This window comes from Herpailurus yagouaroundi, unplaced genomic scaffold (assembly GCF_014898765.1).
Source record: "Herpailurus yagouaroundi ecotype Mexico unplaced genomic scaffold, PumYag 200, whole genome shotgun sequence".
Taxonomy (NCBI): Eukaryota; Metazoa; Chordata; class Mammalia; order Carnivora; family Felidae; genus Herpailurus; species Herpailurus yagouaroundi.
The window spans coordinates 4,289,892-4,308,099 of record NW_024412431.1 but is presented as its reverse complement, the minus strand read 5'-3'; the positions used below and the strand labels follow the sequence as shown (position 1 = coordinate 4,308,099).

Genomic DNA, 18,208 nt, shown 5'->3' with positions numbered 1-18,208 from the left:
GGGGACTCAACTCGGCAGTGGGTTAACTGCAGGCCTGCTTTGCCTTCCCCCGTGGGGTGGCGGTGGCTAGAAGCCAGGACAAGGTTCATTCCGGAAGGGCGGGCCACAGAAGGGAGGGGAGGAGAGGGGAAGGGGGCCTCAGGTGGATGCTGGCTGGCGGTAGGCCGGCCTGGGGCCCGAACCCCAGCTGCTGGGCCTCTAACAGGCCCCCCCTGCCCCCCCCCTGCCCTCCGGTCTGAAAGGCAAAGCAGTGAGCCACTTCCTGTCCCAGACACCAGCAAGGGGGCCTGGCAGCAGCCTTTGCAGTCTAGAAGTTTGGTTTTGCTCAGTAAATAATGATTACAAAAAAAAAAAAAAAAAAGAACAAAACAAAACACCCCAACCCCCAAACCAACTTTATCCTCCTCAAGCCCTTGGGTTGAACGTGCACATATTGGCCCTTGGGGAGGTTTTAGCTGTCAGAAAGGGGAGGAAAAAATGGTACAGTCACCCAGCAAGTGGGTGTGAAAAAGCTGAAGAGGGCATTTGGTGGGCCAACCTGGTGGGAGGTGGGCCAAGGATGCAAGGAGAGAGAGAAAAGGCCGCCCAGTGGTGGCAGGGAGACCTGGGGCCCCGTGGCCCTCGCCCCACCCCACCCCACCCCAGCTCTCTTTCCTTATCAGTGAATGGAAGATAAGCCACTGGGTATATACAAGCAAAAGTCCACTGGTGTGGACAAGGGCCTCTACGTGACCCCTGCCCCCCACCCCATCCCCCTCAATCCAGGAGAGAAAGAAAAACAATGCACTTTGTTTTACTAGACACACGTTTGCTCTAGGCCTTAATTCCCTCATCTGTAAAACGAGGCCAGTGAAAGCGTCTACTTTAATTTTTTTGTTTCTTTTGAGAGAGAGCGAGCGAGACAGTAGAGAGCCCTGCGAGCACACAAGTGGGGGAGGGGCAGGGAGCAGGAGAGAGAGGATCCCAAGCAGGTTCCACACCATCAGTGCAGAGACTGACATGAGGCTCGAACCCACGAACTGCGCGATCATGACCTGAGCGGAGATCAAGCGTCGGATGCTTCACGGACTGCGCCGCCCGGGTGCCCCAGGCCTACTTTAGTTCTGATTTAGGCTTGCAGTGATGGATAACTGAGAATGTGGGAGGGCCAGGCACAGCACCTGGCTGGGTGGGAGGCATCACTGTGTGCAGTCTCTTCTTAGAACAGGGCATGTTATCTGGCCTGTAACTACCCAAAAGCCTCCGGGGCCGGATGCTGGGGCTCCAGGGACCCTCAGAAGCTCCTGGAGCCCCACAGACTCTCCTGAGGGTGAACCTCTCTGGCTAGCTCTGTAAACAGAAGAGACTTCGCATGAATTCTCAAGGAACACAGCAGCTAATTCCCCAGCGTATCTTCCCGGAGCTCCAAGAGACAGCAAAAGGTTTCCCAGACCCCCAGCTCAGGTCGCTTTGGCCCATTAGGATCACGCTGTGCTCCCCTCGGGCCCTTGGAAGAACTTCCCAAGCAGGGAGACTGAGGCCCGGACCAGGGAGCCAACTGGCTGGGGGGGTCGTGACCTCCGGCTCGTCTGGCAGGGCGGCAAGACCTTGGATTCACCTGGGTCCCTCGGCCGGGCCAAGCCCACCCCCCAGAGATCCTGGGATGTCTCGGCCCTCAGCACAGTGGATTCTCCCAGGCTAGCTATGCCCCGTCCCCCACCCCCAGGGGGAGGCACAACCCTCAGCTCACCAGAGAGCAGAGAACCAGGCTCTATCACTCCACTGAGGACCGCGAGGGGTGCATTCGCCTTGCCCTTTCCGATCATTTGTGAAAACAAGACCTGGGACAGGAGAGAAAGAGCTGCCTGTTCGCTAGCTCCGTGGACAAATCCCCTCCGGCTCCCTTTCCACAGGCCAGGCCCCTGAGATGCTCCCCCAAGCTGCACCCCCGAGGGAAGGGTTAACAGGAAGCGCCTGGGCCGTCCAGCAGCTACAGAAGCCCATTGTTCTGTCAGTCCCCTCCCCCTCGTCCAGGATGACCCTCTGGGGAGCCCCTTCAAAAGGGCCGGACTGGTGTCTCCAGGCTGCTGGCCAGCCAGTCGGGAGAGTGAGCACAGGAAAAGGAAACCCGCCGGGCGCGGGCTGGGGCACAGCTGTCACCGCCACATCCCCCGGGGGCTTTCCGAGGAAGGGGTGGGGGTGCTCAGCCTTGCCTGCCCCCGAGTGGGCAGCCCTCCCCGCGGTCCCCATCTGGAAGCCAGAAAGCTTTGATCTCGAGCCTTTAGGTACAACTGAAGCTCCTGCCTCCCTCCACCCCGCTTCCCCCCCCCCCGCCCCTCCCCCCCCATCTCTGGTTCAGAAAGTTTCACACCCCGCCCCTCCTCCATCGGATTTCAGATCTTCTCTTCTCCAGGTCCCGTCAGCTTTTTGTGATTAGCAGCCTCGGGTGGGGGGTGGAGGAAGCGGGTGCTTTGGTAGGGCGTCCTGGGTTTGAGGGGCGCTAGGAGGAGGAGCGCTGTTAGCAATTCCCTGGGAGACCCTGGGGGCGGGCAGGGCGAGGACGAGCAGCTGGCCACCAGATGTGGGTGGACAGACGGAGGAGGAAATTAATTGGTGCCAGTCGGTGGCGGGCGAGGAAAGGCAGGTCCCCAGGGGGCCAGGGGAGCCGCCCAGGTGCGGGAGGGAGCTGAAGGAGTGAGGGGGCAGTGAATGTTTAGGTTATTATTATTTTTAATGTTTATTTAATTTTGAGAGCGAGAGAAACAGAGCACAAGCGGGAAGGGGCAGAGAGAGGGAGACACAGAATCCGAAGCAGGCTCCAGGCTCCGAGTTGTCAGCTCAGAGCCCGACGCGGGGCTCGAACCCACGAACCGTGAGATCATGACCTGAGCCGAAGTGGGACGCTTGACCGACCGAGCCACCCAGGCGCCCCTGTTGAGGTTATCTCTTCACTGAGAGCCAACAACGTGCTGGGGGAGAGGGGGTCGATCTTGGGACGGATTGGGTATGTAGGTGGAGGGCCTTAGGCCTTGGGCTCAGCTCTCCTGGACACAAATTTCGAGGTGGGCGGAATAAACCTCCAGGCTGAGCCTGGGGGAACAGAACAGGTGCCCTGGTGAGACCCATTGTGGACACAAGTGGGAAGGTGTGGACCCCCCTGAGCACACGTGTGTGGATCCGAGCGCCACGAGACACTGCTGCAGGGGCTCTGGTTCCCCGTGGATACCGGTGTGGGCTTCTGGGCTCCTCTGGACACGTGGGGAGCTTCAGCAGCCTGCACGACAGCGGTGGGTAGCATGAACCCCAAGCTCTGGCAGCCCCCTTTCCCTCCCGCTCCTTCCGCGGTTTACCTGATTCGGATCAGGCAGGCCCCCAGCCCCACACGCCCCGGCGCGGCCTCCGCCTTCCGGCCCGGCCCCTAAGTCCCACTCCCGCATCCGTGGGGCGTGCTGTGGGGGGGGGGGGCGCCCCGCGCGGAGAACCTGGGCGGAATCCGGTCCGGAAGAGACCGGTTTGGGGGGCGAGGGGCGTGGCCCAAGTCACTGACTACGCTGGGAGTTCTTGGAAGTCGCTCGGTGCGGCGCGCAGGGGCGGGACCCGGGGGGGGAAGAGCGCGAGACGAGGTGAACTCGTCTAGCCCGCCCCCGTCTGTGATTGACACCCCGATCGCTCCGCCCCGCGTTGTGGTAGTCACTGACCTCGACCTCCCCGCCTAGGACTCCCATTTCCTGGCGGAGATCGAGGCCCCGCCCCGCCTGGCCTAGGCCTGCGCCTTCCCGGCTCGGACGCGCGGACCTCGCCCCAGGTTCCTGGAACCGGGTAAACCGGTCCGGGTGCTGCTTCTGTGGCTCAGCCCTTTCCCAGGTTTGCGGAGGCTTTAGCGGGGCGCCTGTCCCTTAGGTCCTGCCGAGAGGAGAGTGGAGGGGATCTTGGATGGCCGACCCGACTAGAGCCGTCCCTTACTTGCTCTCCTGCAGGGCGATCCTCTCTGGCCTCAGTTTCCCATCCGTAAAAGGTGGAGTTAAAAGGACCAGTCTCAAAGGAGAGGTTGCAAATGAATCATTCATTCACAAAAACCACTTAGTAAGCACCTGCTAGACTCGTCTCTGGCCTCGAAAGGAGGCCCCAGGCCAGAAGAGGAGACAAACCCAGAAACGAGTATAAAATTGCTTTGTGATGTTACAGGGGGAAAAAAAAAAGCTCCTAATCTGAGCGTCCGTAAACAAAGGTCTTGGACCAAAATGGGGGGCATTTGTAGCTTTGTCTCTCATCCAGAGGCAGAATTTTTCTAACTCTGAAATGGTGGCCAAACTGATTCAATGCTATTTAAATAAGAGGACGAATCCCTTTGTTTCTCTTTTCAGCTTTTAGACTTTCCCTAGTCTTCTGACTGAAGATAGGCCCTTTCCTGTCTCCTGTGGTAATAATATGTCGTAAACCGTGGCTAATCTCTGTGCCTGCCTAAGAAAGCTGTCCGGACCCTCATACTGGCTACTGTTTCAGCAGAATCTTATGACATTGTTTTGTTTTCACTGTAGCTTGTATTAAAGGTTACCTTCTAAGTATGGTCCGTGATTAACAAGTGGCTTACGTTCAGAAAAATTTTTAGATAAATAATAGTACAGTTGTTTTGCAGATATGACAAAAATCCTGGCCATCAACGGTCTGAAATTTGGTAAATTCTATGCTAAGAGTCATGGGCAGCCACTGATTAAATGCGACAATAACTACTAAGCACTTAGCACTTGCCTCCCCCAGCCAACCTCATCGACTCTTCCAGGCCTGGGTTGGGCATTCCTGGAACGGACATTTGAACACAGATGCGAACTAGAACATTAATTTACCCTTCCAGACGGTGAGTAGTGTTTGAAGGAAGGCTGAGAAGAGGGGCAACGGGCTGGGAGGCAGAGTGGGGAGTGTCTTTAGATCAGATGGCCAAAGAAGGCCTCTCCCAGGAGGTGACATTCCGGCGGAGATCTGAACAAAGTGAGAACGGATGTCTGGGAGAGGGGCATTGCAGACAGAAGCAACACCAAGTGCAAAGGCCCTGGACTGGGACATGCCTGGCCTGTTCTCCAAGCAGAAAAGAGGCCACGGTGGATGAAGCAGAGGGGAGCTGGAGAGTGACATTATCCAACTTGCATTTTTAGAAGATCTGTGTGGCTGCGGGGTAGGACAGATTGTGGGGGCGAGAGCAGGGGGGGAAGCCACTGCCCCTGATCCACGTGAGAGGTAACAGCAGCCCACACCAACATCAGAGCCAGGAGGTGGAGAAAGTGGAGTGGGATGAGAGGTCAAGTTGACAGCACCTGTGACTGGGTGCCAGGGGCAGGAAGGAGAAAGAGGGGTCCAAGGAGGATTCCTCAGTTGGGAGGCCAGGGAGACATGGGAAGGGGCCTTGGACAGAAAGCCTGGGGGTGGGGGAGGGGGTCCAGGCTGGAGAGCAAAATTTGGGAGCCGGCATAGAGTGGCATTTAAGGCCCTGCGACTGAATGAGACTACCTACAAAGGGGTGAGTGTAGACAGCCAGAGGCCCGGGGCCTGAGGTGGGCGGAAACCAGAAGTGTGGAGGCCTGGGAGGAGGCAAGAGTCAACCCGGTCAAATCCCTAGGATGAAACCAAACTCTGGAGCTGAGCGGGGACGCTGACCCTCAGGCACACGGAGCTGTTGGAGGCAGGAACTATTTCTCCAGCTCTCTGGGATGAGCACAGCATCTGTACCCACACTGCCACACCAAATGCCTGTATTGCTGTATGCGCCTTTAAATGGACGGCACTGTTATCACTCTGAGTTCTACCAATAATAAAATAACACCGCTTCCGGTGTGCCAGGCATCCCACCAGGCCCTTTATATGTATTATCTCACTTAATCTTCGCAACGGACCCCCAGAGGTAGGGGCTATGGTTGCCCACAGTGTACAGCCAGGGAAACGGAGGCCCAGAGAGGTGAAGTGACTCGCTCAAAGCTGCACAGCAAGCAAGTAGACCTGGTGGGCTGGCTCCAGAATCTGTGTTCCCACCCCCACAAGGTCTGCCGCCGGCCCTTGTCCCTCAGCGTCATGGTTCTGAGCCATTGGTGTCGCCAGAGAGTGTAGATCTGTCCCCGCTCAGGCCATTTATTCTCCGGGGAGGCATGGACAGTCCGAATTCTACCAGACCGCTTAGATGGGATGGGCATGTAGGTTGTTTCCAATTTGTACTGTGGACAACACTGTAATGAACAGCCTTCTGGAGCCTCCTGCTGCAGGCCTGAGGTTCCCCCGGGGGGACTCTACTGGTCAAGGGACTTGTGACACTTTTAGTTTTCACAACTATTGTCCCATGAATTACTCCCCCAGAGGGCCTAGCCCAACGATCCGATGCCATGTAACGGTGTGAGAACCCAGGTTATTGTGACGAATATTCAATGTTGCCTATTCGGAAGGGTGGAATGGGGTCTTGGGAAGGGGGATATATTAAAGGGATGGGGGGGGGGGCTTCTCCTGTCTCCCACTTCATCATCTCCAGCCCCCAGCCCGGAAACCCCCAAGAGGTGGGGCGGAGATCAGCCTGACCGCTTCCCGGGGAGGAAGGAAGGGCCAGGAGGTTCCTGCGACAGGATGCGCACTGAGGGGCCCCCTCCCCAGCCGCCGGGGACTTCCCGGGGCAGGCCAGGTTCTCAGGGGAGCTGCTCCCACGCGAACGCACTGAACTGCCGCTGGGGTGTGGGCCTCCAGTCTCCCCCCTCCCCACACCCCCACGTCCCACTGGGGAGTTACGGGTCAGGACCCCGAGTGGGTGGCGCTTAAGTCTCCCGTGTTTCCCCAGGAAAGAATCAGGTGGCCGCGGAGGCGAGCTGGGCTAGATTCCCCTGGGGGAACCCAGAGGGAGGCGGGGAGCGGGGTGGGTGGACGAGGCTGGAGGGGAGCCGGAGGCGGGAGTTCTGGGGCGGATCCACCCTCCATCTCACCCTCCTCCTTCCACCCTACGGCCTCGGGGTCAGGTCCCCCGGGGTCGCGGGAAGCTGGCAGGGCCGGAGCCAGCCGTCTGGAGGCGGGGCGGCTGCTTTCTCGGCGCCTCCCGCCGCCCTCACTGCCCGCACCTGCGGCTCCTTTGTCCTCCTAACAGCCACCCCGCCACCCGCCCTGGGGCGACGCCTCGCAGCCCCTCTCCTAAATCAGCACTGGATACATTATGAGCGTTTTCTCCTCTGGGGTGACTAAAATGGAGCTGGGATGGAGCCAAAGCAAATAACTAGGGCTCTCAGGGGGGTGTTTCTAAATCCACGGCCACCTTTCGGGGAAGCTGTTTAGAGGCCCACTTCACAGATGGGGAGACTGAGGCTGGGAACCTCCCCTCCCAGCCTGGGTCACAAAGTGGTACCGCCAGAGATAAGAACAAGGGTATAAAGGGCGCCCCAAAGCGCACTTCAGCTCCCCGGCAAGCTGAGGGACCCCCGCCAAAGCTGATTCAGTCGGTCAAGTGGGGTGGGGGGAGGTGAGATCTGCCTGCCATCCTCCGAAAGCCTCCAAAGGAGGCGTGGCCTTCCCAATTCTGTTTGGGGCACTGGACCCATCGGTAATCCCCCTCACAGGTCTGAGCTCGTCAAGCCCTCTCCGCTCCCCAGCCCCCCCCCCCCGCCCCCGCCTGCCCCGAGTTGCAGGATTTCGACGGAACCACCGAATGTGGGGGAGCTGAAGGAGTCAGAGGACCAGAGCGCCCAGCACGGAAACGCTCTGGCAAAGGAAAGGGGGGCCCAGCCCCATCCCGCCCACTCTACCCACGTGATAGCCGGTCAGACCGGTTTCTGGGGCCCCAGCAAGCCGCCGCCAGCTCCTGACCCCTTAACCCTGCCCCTCCCCCATCAGGGAAGAAAACCAGACGGGCAGCACAGACTTTATTCAAATGCTCTTTATTTTCCTATCTGGCGTTTCTAGCAAAAAGCCAGATAGATGAAATTAAACAGAATCCACCACAGTAAAGGTAAACAGACCTCAGCACGCCCTGGCAAGAATCTTCCCCTTCCCAAACTGGCCCAGTCTCACCAGCAACTGGTCCCAGCGCAGCCTTACAAGCGCTCTAAACACCCCCACCCAATTTTGTGATTCAGACCAGGATCGTCTGGGTTGTGTCTGTGTGTCTGAGGGACGGTCACGCCGGAGACTGGGAACGTATTACCACCTCTCACGCACCAGATGAGGAAAATTGTAACCTGAAATAAATCGGGCCCCCACCTTGCCCCCGCTATACAGCCGAAGGCGCAGGGGCGCGGGGCACAAACCCGCAGCGCGCGGGGCGAGGTGACTCAGGACGCCCTCCTCCCATTCCCCAGGGCGGTCCACACCCCAGACCCTCCTCCCAGGCCCCACACCCACGCAAGGCAACAGGAAGCTCCCCACGTCTGCCCCATGACGCAACGATGACCGCTTGCACAAGTATGTCACTGGTGGGGGAAGGGAGCGCCTGCCTGGAATTCTGAGGTTGGAAATGCAAACACCAACTATTGAAAAACCTTGAAAGGGCAGTACAGCTCCCAATAAAAAATAAAGTCCGACCCTGAGGAGTTTTAAAGAACCTAGCCTCCCTGCTCCCAGTCCCAGAAGGAGAGGGAAAGGTCCACGTCCCAGTCCGTTAAGACAGCACCTATGGGCGCAGCAGGTCTCGGCGGAAGGCGCTCGCGCTCCCCGCTCAGGCTCCTCGGCGCCGCCGCTGCGCACAGGCGGCGACGGCTCCCCGGGGGCAGAGTCCCTCTTCAGGCCTCTCAGCAGCCCGGGCGGCAGCTCCTCTCCACGGTTTCAGCGGGCGCTCCCCCGGGGGCGGGCCTCGCCTCGGGTGTGCGCACTCCGGCCGACGGTTCGGCCCGCGCTCTGGGCTCCCGTAGCGCCGCTCGGGGACCCTCAGAAGGCCACCACGGCCCGCACGAGCACGTTCAGCATGCTGTCCGCAGGGCGGCAGGCAGGCTTCGCCTCGCATGCCGGCGGCGCCGTCGGGGGGGCGGCGGGGCTGCAGTTCAGGAGGCCAGAGAAGCGCCTCTGTAGGACGCGCGCCAGGTTGGGGAAGGCGCCCTCCGCTTGAGCGGGAGGTGGCTGCAGGCGATCAGGGACCTCCGAAGAGGCCCCTGCCTCCTCCTCCTCCTCTTCTTCTAGACGGGCTTTCTTGCTTGGGACCAGTCCGACGTCCCCGCCGTCACTCAGGCTGCTGCTCCGCCGCTTGCGGCTGACTTTAGTGGGGCGCGGGGCACAGGGAGCTGGGGTCTCCGCGGCTCCCGGCGCCTCCCGCGTGTCCATGGGCTCCGGGGAAGGCTGCTCACCGTCGGGGGGCGCTGCCTCGGCTACAGCTTCCGCTTCCCGCAACTGGTGCAGGCGAGGATCAGAGGAGCGGACGGGCGGCAAGGGCACCTCGGGCTCGTGGGCTTCCACCTTGGCCGAGAGGTAGAGCTCTCGCGCGCTGCGCATGACCAGCGACAGCTGCAGACTCCGGTGCAGCCGCAGGCCACCGCGCTGCAGGCGCGAATGGTACATCTTCCACACCGACAGGGTCATGATGCGTTGAGCCTCCTTCTGCACCTCCATGGCGGCTAGACGGCGGGGGCGAGGACGGCGGGGGCTCCCTGACTGGGCAGGACAGGTAGCAGGTGCACTCCGGGCTACGCGCTCGTTCACGCTTCTCCCCTCGCGCCAACCCACGCCGTGACACTGCTAGGACGCTCTGCCCCGGCGCCCGCCACCCGGGCCCTTTTGTACCCCGGGTGAAGTCACGGAGACGCCCCGCCCAATCCGAGAGCCGCATCCGGGCTTCCCAAAGCACCACGGCGAGAGACTCCTTAAAGCGACAGGGTAGAATTTACCGAGGCGGGAGAAGGGAAGGAGTCGGGGCGTGGGTGAGCATTCCCCAGTCCACGCAGAGCTCTCGGGGTGGTCTCCTTTCCCAGGGCCCTCAATGAGCAGGCGCGCAGGCCCAGAAGAGCAGGGCGGCGGATGGGGGATCAGAGTCCACCCACGTGCTTGCGTTTGAAGCCCCAGTGGCTTGTAGGCAGCGAGTTTCCCTTCGCACCGGGGAAGACCGGGGTTCGAACCGGTATATCCCCCGTGGGCACAGCTCCTAGCAGCTACTAGGTGTCTAGTTAATATTTTTTGAATCCGTAATCGATTCGTATTTTTTGAATCAGTAACCGTGCTAACACTTACGAAAGCACTTACTACCCGTCAGGCGCTGTTAAGGGTTTTCCTTTACTAAATGCCTCACCTCCACTCCGCGGAGGGTACTGCTGTACCTGATTTCTTCCGCTGGGGAAATCGAGACAGAGTGACTCGTCCAATGTTTGCTAAACGAATAAACGGCCACTGCAGTGAAAGGGGACACTGGGGCCTCCAGCTCTTGCGTCTTTCTACCGTAAGCCAGCCCTCCTCACTCCTTCTCTGTAGGCAGTAAGCAGGCGGGCAGCGGAGGCTGGCTCCTAGGCATAGCTGCCCACTCCACGGGCATTGGATGTCTGCAGACACGAACGCAGCCCTGGGTGTCATTCCTGCGCTCCACACCGAACACCCCCCCCCCCCGCCCCTTTCCTCTACTCGAGCTCCACGGGTGGGCTGGGTGCTCGCAGGACGCAGGACCCGGGCTACAGGACAGTCCGGGTGAACACGTGGCTGCGCCCCTTAGACAACACGGCCCTGCTCCGCCCCTGAGCCCCAGGAAGCGTGCTTGGGGTAGGAGCTGTAAACTGAGCAAGGCAGAGATAGAGCGGATAGATAGAAAACATCGGCCCCACCCTCCGCTACGCCCTATTGCTCCAGTTCCTCCAAAACAAGATGCAAAATTGTTCCTATAGCTCCATTCATTCGTGGCAAGGGCCCTTTAAGGGAAGGCTCGTCTCCCTCCCCCCCCCTTGCCGCGCCGAAGGGAGAGCGGAGTCTTCCGGCCACTGGAAGCGCCAGACTTCCACGACTAAATTTGGGTATAATGACGTAGGGCAGGCGCGCGAGCCGCTTCCGGCTGCCCATATAAGGACAGGGGCCGGGATCTCCGCTCTGAGCTGAGGCAGCCTCCTTCCGGGCGGGCGGGGGCGGTGCCTGGCCTCCGAACACGCCCCCTTCCCTTCCCTCCCCCGCTCCCTGCCGCTAAGGAAGGCTGTAGTCCCGGGCTTCCGGACCAGAGTTTAGCGGGGTGGGCGGGAAAGGAGGGGAAGGCTTCGCTTCCTTCCCTCCGGCGGCCGAGAAGGCGTGACGCCTCTCCGGGAAGCCCCCCGCCGGCAGGTAGGGGCGATCTCTGGGCTTCCATCGACGCCATCTCCCAGAGACCCTCCCCAAAGACCTTGCTAACACGAGGGGCGATTCGCTGAGGACCCATTCGTCCCTGTTCCCCCATAGAGACCCACACAATTATTTCTCCCTACAAGGTTCTCTCCCAGGTGTTCCTTCTCCACCCCCCCCCCCCCAATCATGCACCCTTGGAGAACCCCACGCCCCGCCTTCCCACCCCCTGCACCTAAGGACTCAACAATTTTATCTTCTTGACCCCTCCAAAAACTGTCCCTAGTCATCGATCCTGCCACACACTACGGCGACCCGCTGAGGACGCCCCCATCTCCCCCAGGACCCCCACGGCGAATCCACAATGATATTCCCAGCCCAGGCTCTGTCTCTGAGAGACTCCGAAACACAGGCTCTCCAAGAACTTCAGACATCCTGCCCAGACTTCCCCAGAGACAGACTAGGACCCCACTCAGGTGATGGCTCCCCCCGGCCCTCCAAAAAAGAGTGCTTTTCCGGAGACCTTGTCACACAGATCGCCTCTGTCACACAGGGATCCACTCTGTGAGTCTCCAGACATTCCTGGTCCCTCCCCAGACGGAGACCCCACACACCGAGAACTTTCTTGTATACAGAAGCCACCACCACGCCCCCTTTTCCCGACTCCTGCCTCGCACGCAGAAAGATCCCACACCCCAGAAGCATCTCTGGGGCTCCCACTCACAACCACCCCACCCCAGGGCGATCTTGGGGCGCCCTCCTCCGTAGAACAAAAGAGGAGGGGCAGTCCAGCAAGACTCTCCACCGGAGAATGCCCGCACCTCACTCCACCTCCTGCGGTAAAGTGGGGAGGACTACCTCCCTCCCCACCCCTTCCCAGCTCTGGGCTGGGACGATCTCCGAGTACAGGATCAAGGTGCAGGCTCAGGAACTCTGTTAAGAGCGTCTTCAAATTGGGGGCGCCCCAAATTGGGGGTCGTGCTGGGGTCACGACCTGGGGTTCGTGGGCTCGAGACCCGCGTTGGGCTGTCAGCGTGGAGCCCGCTTGGGATCCTCTGTCCCCGCCATCTCTCTCTGCTCCTCCCTGGCGCTTGCTCTGTCTCAAGAATAAACAAACATTAAAAAAGAGAGAGAGAGAGGTTCTACCAATCGAATGATCCCCTTCCCTAGTCATAATCTCTGATTTGAAGGTTATTATTATTCACATTGCCCAAAAGGGAAACTGAGGTTGCTGCGGCAACAATGCAAAGGGCTAGCCCTCCAACCGAGAGATTAGGAGGTCCGACCCCCAACCCAGCCAGACTTAACTGGGACTCTGCTGGGGGCGGGCGCGACGAGCTACGGGGGCGCGAAGCTGTTTCTGCCCACAATAAAGATGGCCGCGAGGAGGGCGGAAGCGCGGGCCTCCGAGGCCGAGGCCTCTCTTTCTACCCTGGCGTCCAGGTTCTCGATGGTGATGCGGTCACGTGACGGGGGCGGGGGAGGCGGCGCTTTCCCTTCTTGCTGGGAGGGAACCCGCTACCAAAGCCGAGAGGGGGGGGGGGGGCTTGGCCTCGGGCGGGGTTTGTGTGACATGTCTCTCGAGGACCCATTTTTTGTTGTCCGAGGGTGAGTGACAGCAATGGGGGAGAGAAGAGGGTGCTCGGTCCCCCCGCCAACTAATGCCCGCGTGTCCGGCAGAGCGTGCTAGGCAGTTTGGGCACGGCCGTCGGGGTGCGCGGGTCAGGGAAAACCCGTGGCCGAGTGGGATGGGTGCGCATGGGGTTATCAGGATATCCTGAGCCCTGACTCGTTTGGGGGCGCAGTGGCCGGCGGGAGGACCGCCTGCCCCCAGCCGTGACCGCTGTGTGTGCCCCTGCCCGGCAGCGAGGTGCAGAAGGCGGTGAACACGGCCCGCGGGCTGTACCAGCGCTGGTGCGAGCTCCTGCAAGAGGACGCGGCGGTCGGACGCGAGGAGCTGGACTGGACGACCAATGAACTGCGGAATGGCCTGCGCAGCATCGAGTGGGACCTCGAGGACCTGGAGGAGACCATCGATATCCTGGGGGGTTGCAAGGCGTCCTGGGAGAGCCCACTGTTGTGGCAGGGGGCAACCGGACACCTGGGTGGAGTTGAGGGCTTGAGGCAGAGGAGGGGGTCATGTCTGGCTTTGGCCTTGACCCTTGACTCGCGACTTACGCATAGTGGAAGCCAACCCGGGAAAGTTCAAGCTCCCAGCCGGAGACCTGCAGGAGAGAAAGGTGTTCGTGGAGCGGATGCGGGAGGCAGTTCAGGTGAGGAGAGTGCTCGGTGGCGCGAGTGTGGGGAGGTTGGAGTATCTTTACTCTCTGATGGCGTCCTCACCCCCCAGGATATGAAGGACCATATGGTCAGCCCGGCAGCCATAGCCTTTATGGAGAGGAATAAGAGAGAGGTAAGGCATCCGGACCCAGCATCCTCACCCACCCAGCCCAAGCCTGACCCCTCTGTGTGTGTTCACTTGTCTCCCTTGCACGTACAGTCGGTCTCTTCTGTGTCAGTGCCCATCTTCTCTGAGCAGTTGGTTCCTGGCTGTCTACCTGCCCGCTCTTTCTGGGTGTAGAATCCTTTCTGCCTCCTCGTGCGGGTCTGTATCCCACCCCCCCCTCTTTTTTTTTTTTTTTTTGCTTTTTGCGTCACTGTTTCCAGGATGTATGCCTACCTTTTTTTTTTTTTCTGTGTCTGTACCTGGCACTTCTGAGCCTGTGAACTTGGCCTCTGAGTAGATCCCCATCTGCAGTCGGCTTGCATACCATTTCCCTCCGTGGGTGTGCCTGCCCTGTATGTGCCTGCGTATGCCTTTTGTGCGCACTCCCCCAGCTGCCTCTGTTGGCACTTTTTTCTTCTGTGTGTCCATCCAGCCTGTCTCCAACCCGTCATGGGATGCCCATGTGGGATCTGGGAGGGTGTAGGGCCGAGACCTGCACGAGCTTGGGGTCCTATAGCAGTGCCCACGGGCTTTCCAGGTGTGCTGCCTTGAGGGTCAAAGTCCAAATTCTTAAATACATCTGTTTATATGATGAGTCCACCATGGATTCGGGCAATCCGCATTCCAGCCCCAGGAACTCCCCGTTTTACAGAGGAGGGAACTGAGGCATAGGGAGGTCAATTGATAGGACCTTGGGGTCACCTTGTTAGCAAGCGGTGGGCTTGGGGAACCCAGGCTATCCCATTCCTAAGACCACCTTCCTGAGCAACAGCCATCTAGATTTGCCACCAGTCTGTGTCTGGCTTTGCTGTGAGTGGCCCTCTCTCCCTGAACCCGTGGTCTGTGCCCCCATAGATGCTGACAGGCAAGCCAGCCGCCCCAAAGTCATCCAGCGACCTGCTGGACGCCAGCATGGCCGCAGCCACCTCTCGTTACATTGAGGAGCAGCAGGCCACACAGCAGGTTCGTGCGGGTAGTCGGGGATCCTGGGCCGGAGGGGCCTCCAGACAGCTCAGGGCCCCCCGCTGACGGCAGTTCCCACTCCTCCAATCTGCAGCTGATCATGGACCAACAGAATCAACAGCTGGAAGTGGTGTCCGGGAGCATCCGGGTTCTGAAGCACATGTCTGGCCGTGTTGGGGAGGAGCTGGATGAGCAGGGCGTGTGAGGCCAGGATCCTGGGGGTGGGCTGGGTGCCCTCAGCTGGCCGCGCTGGTGTGCCCAGAACTTTTGGAGGCTAACGCCATCTCGGTATCAACAGCATGCTGGATGCCTTTGCTCACGAGATGGACCACACCCAGTCCCGGATGGATGGGGTCCTCAGGAAGATGGCCAAAGTATCCCACATGACGAACGGTAAGCCCCCTTGGGAGGCAGCTCAGGGGTGGTGGGTGGGGGGCGAAGGTGGTACCTCGCCCCCCCACCCCCCCGTGACCTCTGACCCTTTTGCCCCCAGATCGCCGACAGTGGTGTGCCATCGTCGTGCTGCTGGGGGTGCTTCTTCTGGTTCTCATCCTGCTCTTCTCCCTCTGACGCCGGCCCTCCCCGGGGCGCCGGCCCCTCTAGCTGTGGGAGCTGGCAGGGTCCTGCCCCCTGGGAGAAGGGGCTCCTTCCTGGAGAGCTGTCTCGAGGTTCTCATCCGGAGCCAGTGGGACCCTCGGGGCCCTGGGCCAGAGCCCCTGCCACTGGTCCTGTCTCAAGTGTGCTTAGGAGGTGGCAGAGGTAGGGGAACCTCAGACCCGCCCCTCCCCGTTTCTACTCTGGTGCCCCAAAGCTGTTTGCTCCTGTGCCTTCCGCGCGTGCCAACTTGGAAATAAAAATCCCAGCCTTTTTTTTTTTTTTTTTTTTTAATACACGTCTATACCTTGCTGTGTGTTGTGGCTCGTTAACTCGTGCCTGTCCCCTAAATGGGACTCCCACTGCGAGCCCCTTGCTTGCACATGCTGGGGCCCGGGTGTGTACCTACGTGCCCAGGCACGCGCCTAGTAGGGGTATCAGTGGTCAGGATTTGGTGCAGAAAAGACTGGTCCAGTTTATTTCTTGGTTTCACGGCGGATGAGGCTGGAAAACCTCAAGCCTGATTCTTTCTCGAGCGTTTGAAGTTTAGTCTAAACGTCTTCTGCTCGTTCTCGGCCCACCGGAGGCAACCGCCTCAGCAGTGGAGCTGAGCAAGCCACTTCTGAGGCGCCCGAGTACCGCCGGGCTCTAATGTACGCCTGGTCACTGACAAGGCAGTGTTTGTAAATTCCAGGGCTTTGCCAGAGCTTGCCCGAGCGATTCCTATGAGCCAGGAAAACTCGTAAGTGCCGTGAACCTTAGATTGCCATCTCGGATGTTTCCATTCCGCGCGTGACGCAGTCCCGCATCAGAACCACGTGTCTTAGTGGCTCATTTACACATCGCAAAGTGCTGCCTGTTACAAGGGTGTTGTTCCGTTAGGCTGATTTGTCAAACCTTAAAAAGAACCCGTGTTCAATGTGCCGATTCCCTTTTTCATGCAAACCCACTAGAGGTTTGGGTTCTCTTGATCTCTCTGTACTCTGTTCCAAGTCTTCCTGAGGTTAAAAGGTGCACCTCTGGGAGGGGATGGTGTTCACACGTACCTGGGTTTGCCCGCATGTTAAGGCAGACAAGACTTCCTGTTACCCAAGGTGACTGGATCAGTCACCTCTGGATTTTTGGTGGTGGTGTTGCTGGCTGTCAGAACCCTTTCTGGCAGCCGAGGCTGGGGCTGGTGTTCCTCAAGTACAACGGAGCCTCCCTGGGGACTGAGATCCCACCTGATCACCTCCCCAGGAGGTCTGTCTGGATGCTCTTGCTAGTTACTAGAGCGGCCAGACCCGCCCCGGGCAGGGATGAAACTTCCTTTTCCACCCCAAGGCAAACACTTTCTGATTTGATGGGCTCCCTAACCTCAGTGAATAACCTTCCTACACTACTAGAGACGTTTCTGAATCGGGGAGACCTTAGCACACATCTGCATCTTTCCCATCTGGTTCGAGAGAACATCTTGGCTTCATAGCCTCAGAACCTGTGGCTCTTCAAGGGATCTTAAAGGATGCCCACCGAACGGGACTTACCGTCTCAACTTCTGTGTTCCTTCTGATGCGTGCGTGGGCCCAACGGCTCAGATGCCATGAAGGGCGTGGGTGTGTTCAGGATGTGTATCTGGGGCTGGGGGTGGCAAACAGACCACAGAAGGGAGGGAACCAGCGGCTCTGTCATGCAGCCAACTCAACAGAGGCCCTTCTTGGAGGCGATCCTGTAGGATACTGAGGTAGGACCTAGGGCTCATGCGTGTGTAGGAACAGCCCTGGGGGGATGTATATATATCCCAGTGTCTACACTAGGGTAGCCAGAAGGGGGTTTTAAGCGGAAGCTACTTCTTAAGAATGCTCCATACCCACTGTGGGGCTCGAACTCAGGACCTTGAGATCCAGAGTCCCACGCTCTACCGACTGAGCCAGGCCAGGCACCCCGCCGTAAGTGGAAGCTATTGGCCGCTTGGCTTGGAGCCTGTTTCCCAGTGGCAGGGGCTCTGGCCCAGGGCCCCCCCTCACAGTGGCGTTCTGAGGTGTGATGTTTGCACTGGCTGTCCTGAGCACACGGTGCCCTAGCGTGCAGCGACCGTCCCTTCCTGGGCCCGGCGCCCCCAGAGAGCAGCATGCGGCAGGGCTGTTACAAAGGCGTTTAGTTTATTTTCCTCAGTGTCACTGATATTCTCATGGTTCACATTTCCCAGTGCGGCTCCTCTCCTTACAGTAGTTAATGTGCAATCTCACTTACGGGCCCGGGGAGTGGGGGGTCGGCCCAGGGCGGGGAGGGCGTTGGCACTTCACACGGACAGGGCGGGCGGTCTGTCCTGCGTGAAAGAGGCGGGTGAGTGGGCGGCCGGGGGAGGCGGAAGGGGGGGGGGCCCACGGTCTTTTTTTTTTTTTTTTTTTTTTTTTTTGTGGGTGGGTGATTCGCCATTCGGGCGCCCCCGGGGGCGGCCCGGGGGGGGGGGGGACCATGCAGCTCAGAGCAGGGCGGGGCAGGGGAGGGAGAGAAGGAGAAGCAGCAGGCCGCCCAGAAGGTGGGGAGGGCAGGGCGGGAGGGGCGCAGGGGTGGCTCCTGGGGTAAGGCACAACCCTGTCTTTGGCTCTCCTGGTGAGGAGTTTCCTCCCCGGCACCCCTGCCCAGCCCCTCCCCCCCCCCAACACAGTCCCGGGAGCCAGGGGCACCTCCTGGGGTCCCTGAAACGAGGGGCTCTGCCACCCAACCCAGTGCTGCAGGGGCTTGGAGGAGGGACAGGGGCAAGCCCCACCCGAGGACAAGGCAGGGAGGGGCTGGGCAGGGGCCTGTCCAGGACAAAGGGGTGGGGAGGGAGAAGACCCCAGTCCCAGAGAGCTGGCCCCTGCTAAGGCCTGGAAGGAGGGGAGCGCCTGGGGACTCCTTCCTTGTGGGGTCTGGCTGGAGCCCCAGCCCGCCCCTCGGCCTCGGCCGGCCCGGCAGCTTGCCAAGTGACCAGGATATTGTGCTTTGGGATAGATGCTGGGGTGGGATGTCAAAGCC

General features: G+C 59.9%; 2 protein-coding genes, 1 long non-coding RNA gene and 1 other non-coding gene across 5 annotated transcripts; 1 reads left to right on the top strand and 3 right to left on the bottom strand.

The window, feature by feature from the left end:
* Positions 1-3,125: 3,125 nt before the first annotated feature.
* On the bottom strand, positions 3,126-4,505 carry LOC121014069 (uncharacterized). Its single transcript, XR_005783032.1, has 2 exons — positions 3,678-4,505; positions 3,126-3,253 (listed from the first exon to the last, which is right to left on the bottom strand). It is a non-coding gene; the product is annotated as an uncharacterized LOC121014069 (long non-coding RNA).
* Positions 4,506-7,854: 3,349 nt separating this feature from the next.
* IER2 (immediate early response 2) lies at positions 7,855-10,656 on the bottom strand. Its single transcript, XM_040450092.1, has one exon. The coding sequence runs from the start codon at positions 9,529-9,531 to the stop codon at positions 8,857-8,859; it is 675 nt and encodes a 224-aa protein (XP_040306026.1). The 5' UTR covers positions 9,532-10,656; the 3' UTR covers positions 7,855-8,856.
* Positions 10,657-12,703: 2,047 nt separating this feature from the next.
* STX10 (syntaxin 10) lies at positions 12,704-15,500 on the top strand. Of its 2 annotated transcripts, XM_040450090.1 has the most exons (8): positions 12,704-12,816; positions 13,075-13,244; positions 13,387-13,481; positions 13,559-13,621; positions 14,510-14,617; positions 14,712-14,818; positions 14,916-15,010; positions 15,111-15,500. In XM_040450090.1, exons 1-8 carry the CDS (start codon positions 12,782-12,784, stop codon positions 15,185-15,187), a joined length of 750 nt encoding a protein of 249 aa, XP_040306024.1. In that variant the 5' UTR covers positions 12,704-12,781; the 3' UTR covers positions 15,188-15,500. The 2 variants fall into 2 exon arrangements, with proteins under 2 accessions (XP_040306024.1, XP_040306025.1); XM_040450091.1 differs by lacking the exon at positions 15,111-15,500 and having other exon boundaries at positions 14,712-14,814; positions 14,916-15,004.
* A 1,554-nt stretch (positions 15,501-17,054) lies between these two features.
* TRNAQ-CUG (transfer RNA glutamine (anticodon CUG)) lies at positions 17,055-17,128 on the bottom strand. The gene has a single exon. It is a non-coding gene; the product is annotated as a tRNA-Gln (tRNA).
* Positions 17,129-18,208: the final 1,080 nt, after the last annotated feature.

Coding starts and splice junctions, on each gene's coding strand:
- STX10 (XM_040450090.1), top strand. CDS start 12,782: ATGTCTCTCGAGGACCCATTTTTTGTTGTCCGAGG. Junction 13,482..13,558: donor GGATGCGGGAGGCAGTTCAG/GTGAGGAGAGTG, acceptor CTCACCCCCCAG/GATATGAAGGACCATATGGT. Junction 14,618..14,711: donor AGCAGCAGGCCACACAGCAG/GTTCGTGCGGGT, acceptor TCCAATCTGCAG/CTGATCATGGACCAACAGAA.
- IER2 (XM_040450092.1), bottom strand. CDS start 9,531: ATGGAGGTGCAGAAGGAGGCTCAACGCATCATGACCCTGTCGGTGTGG.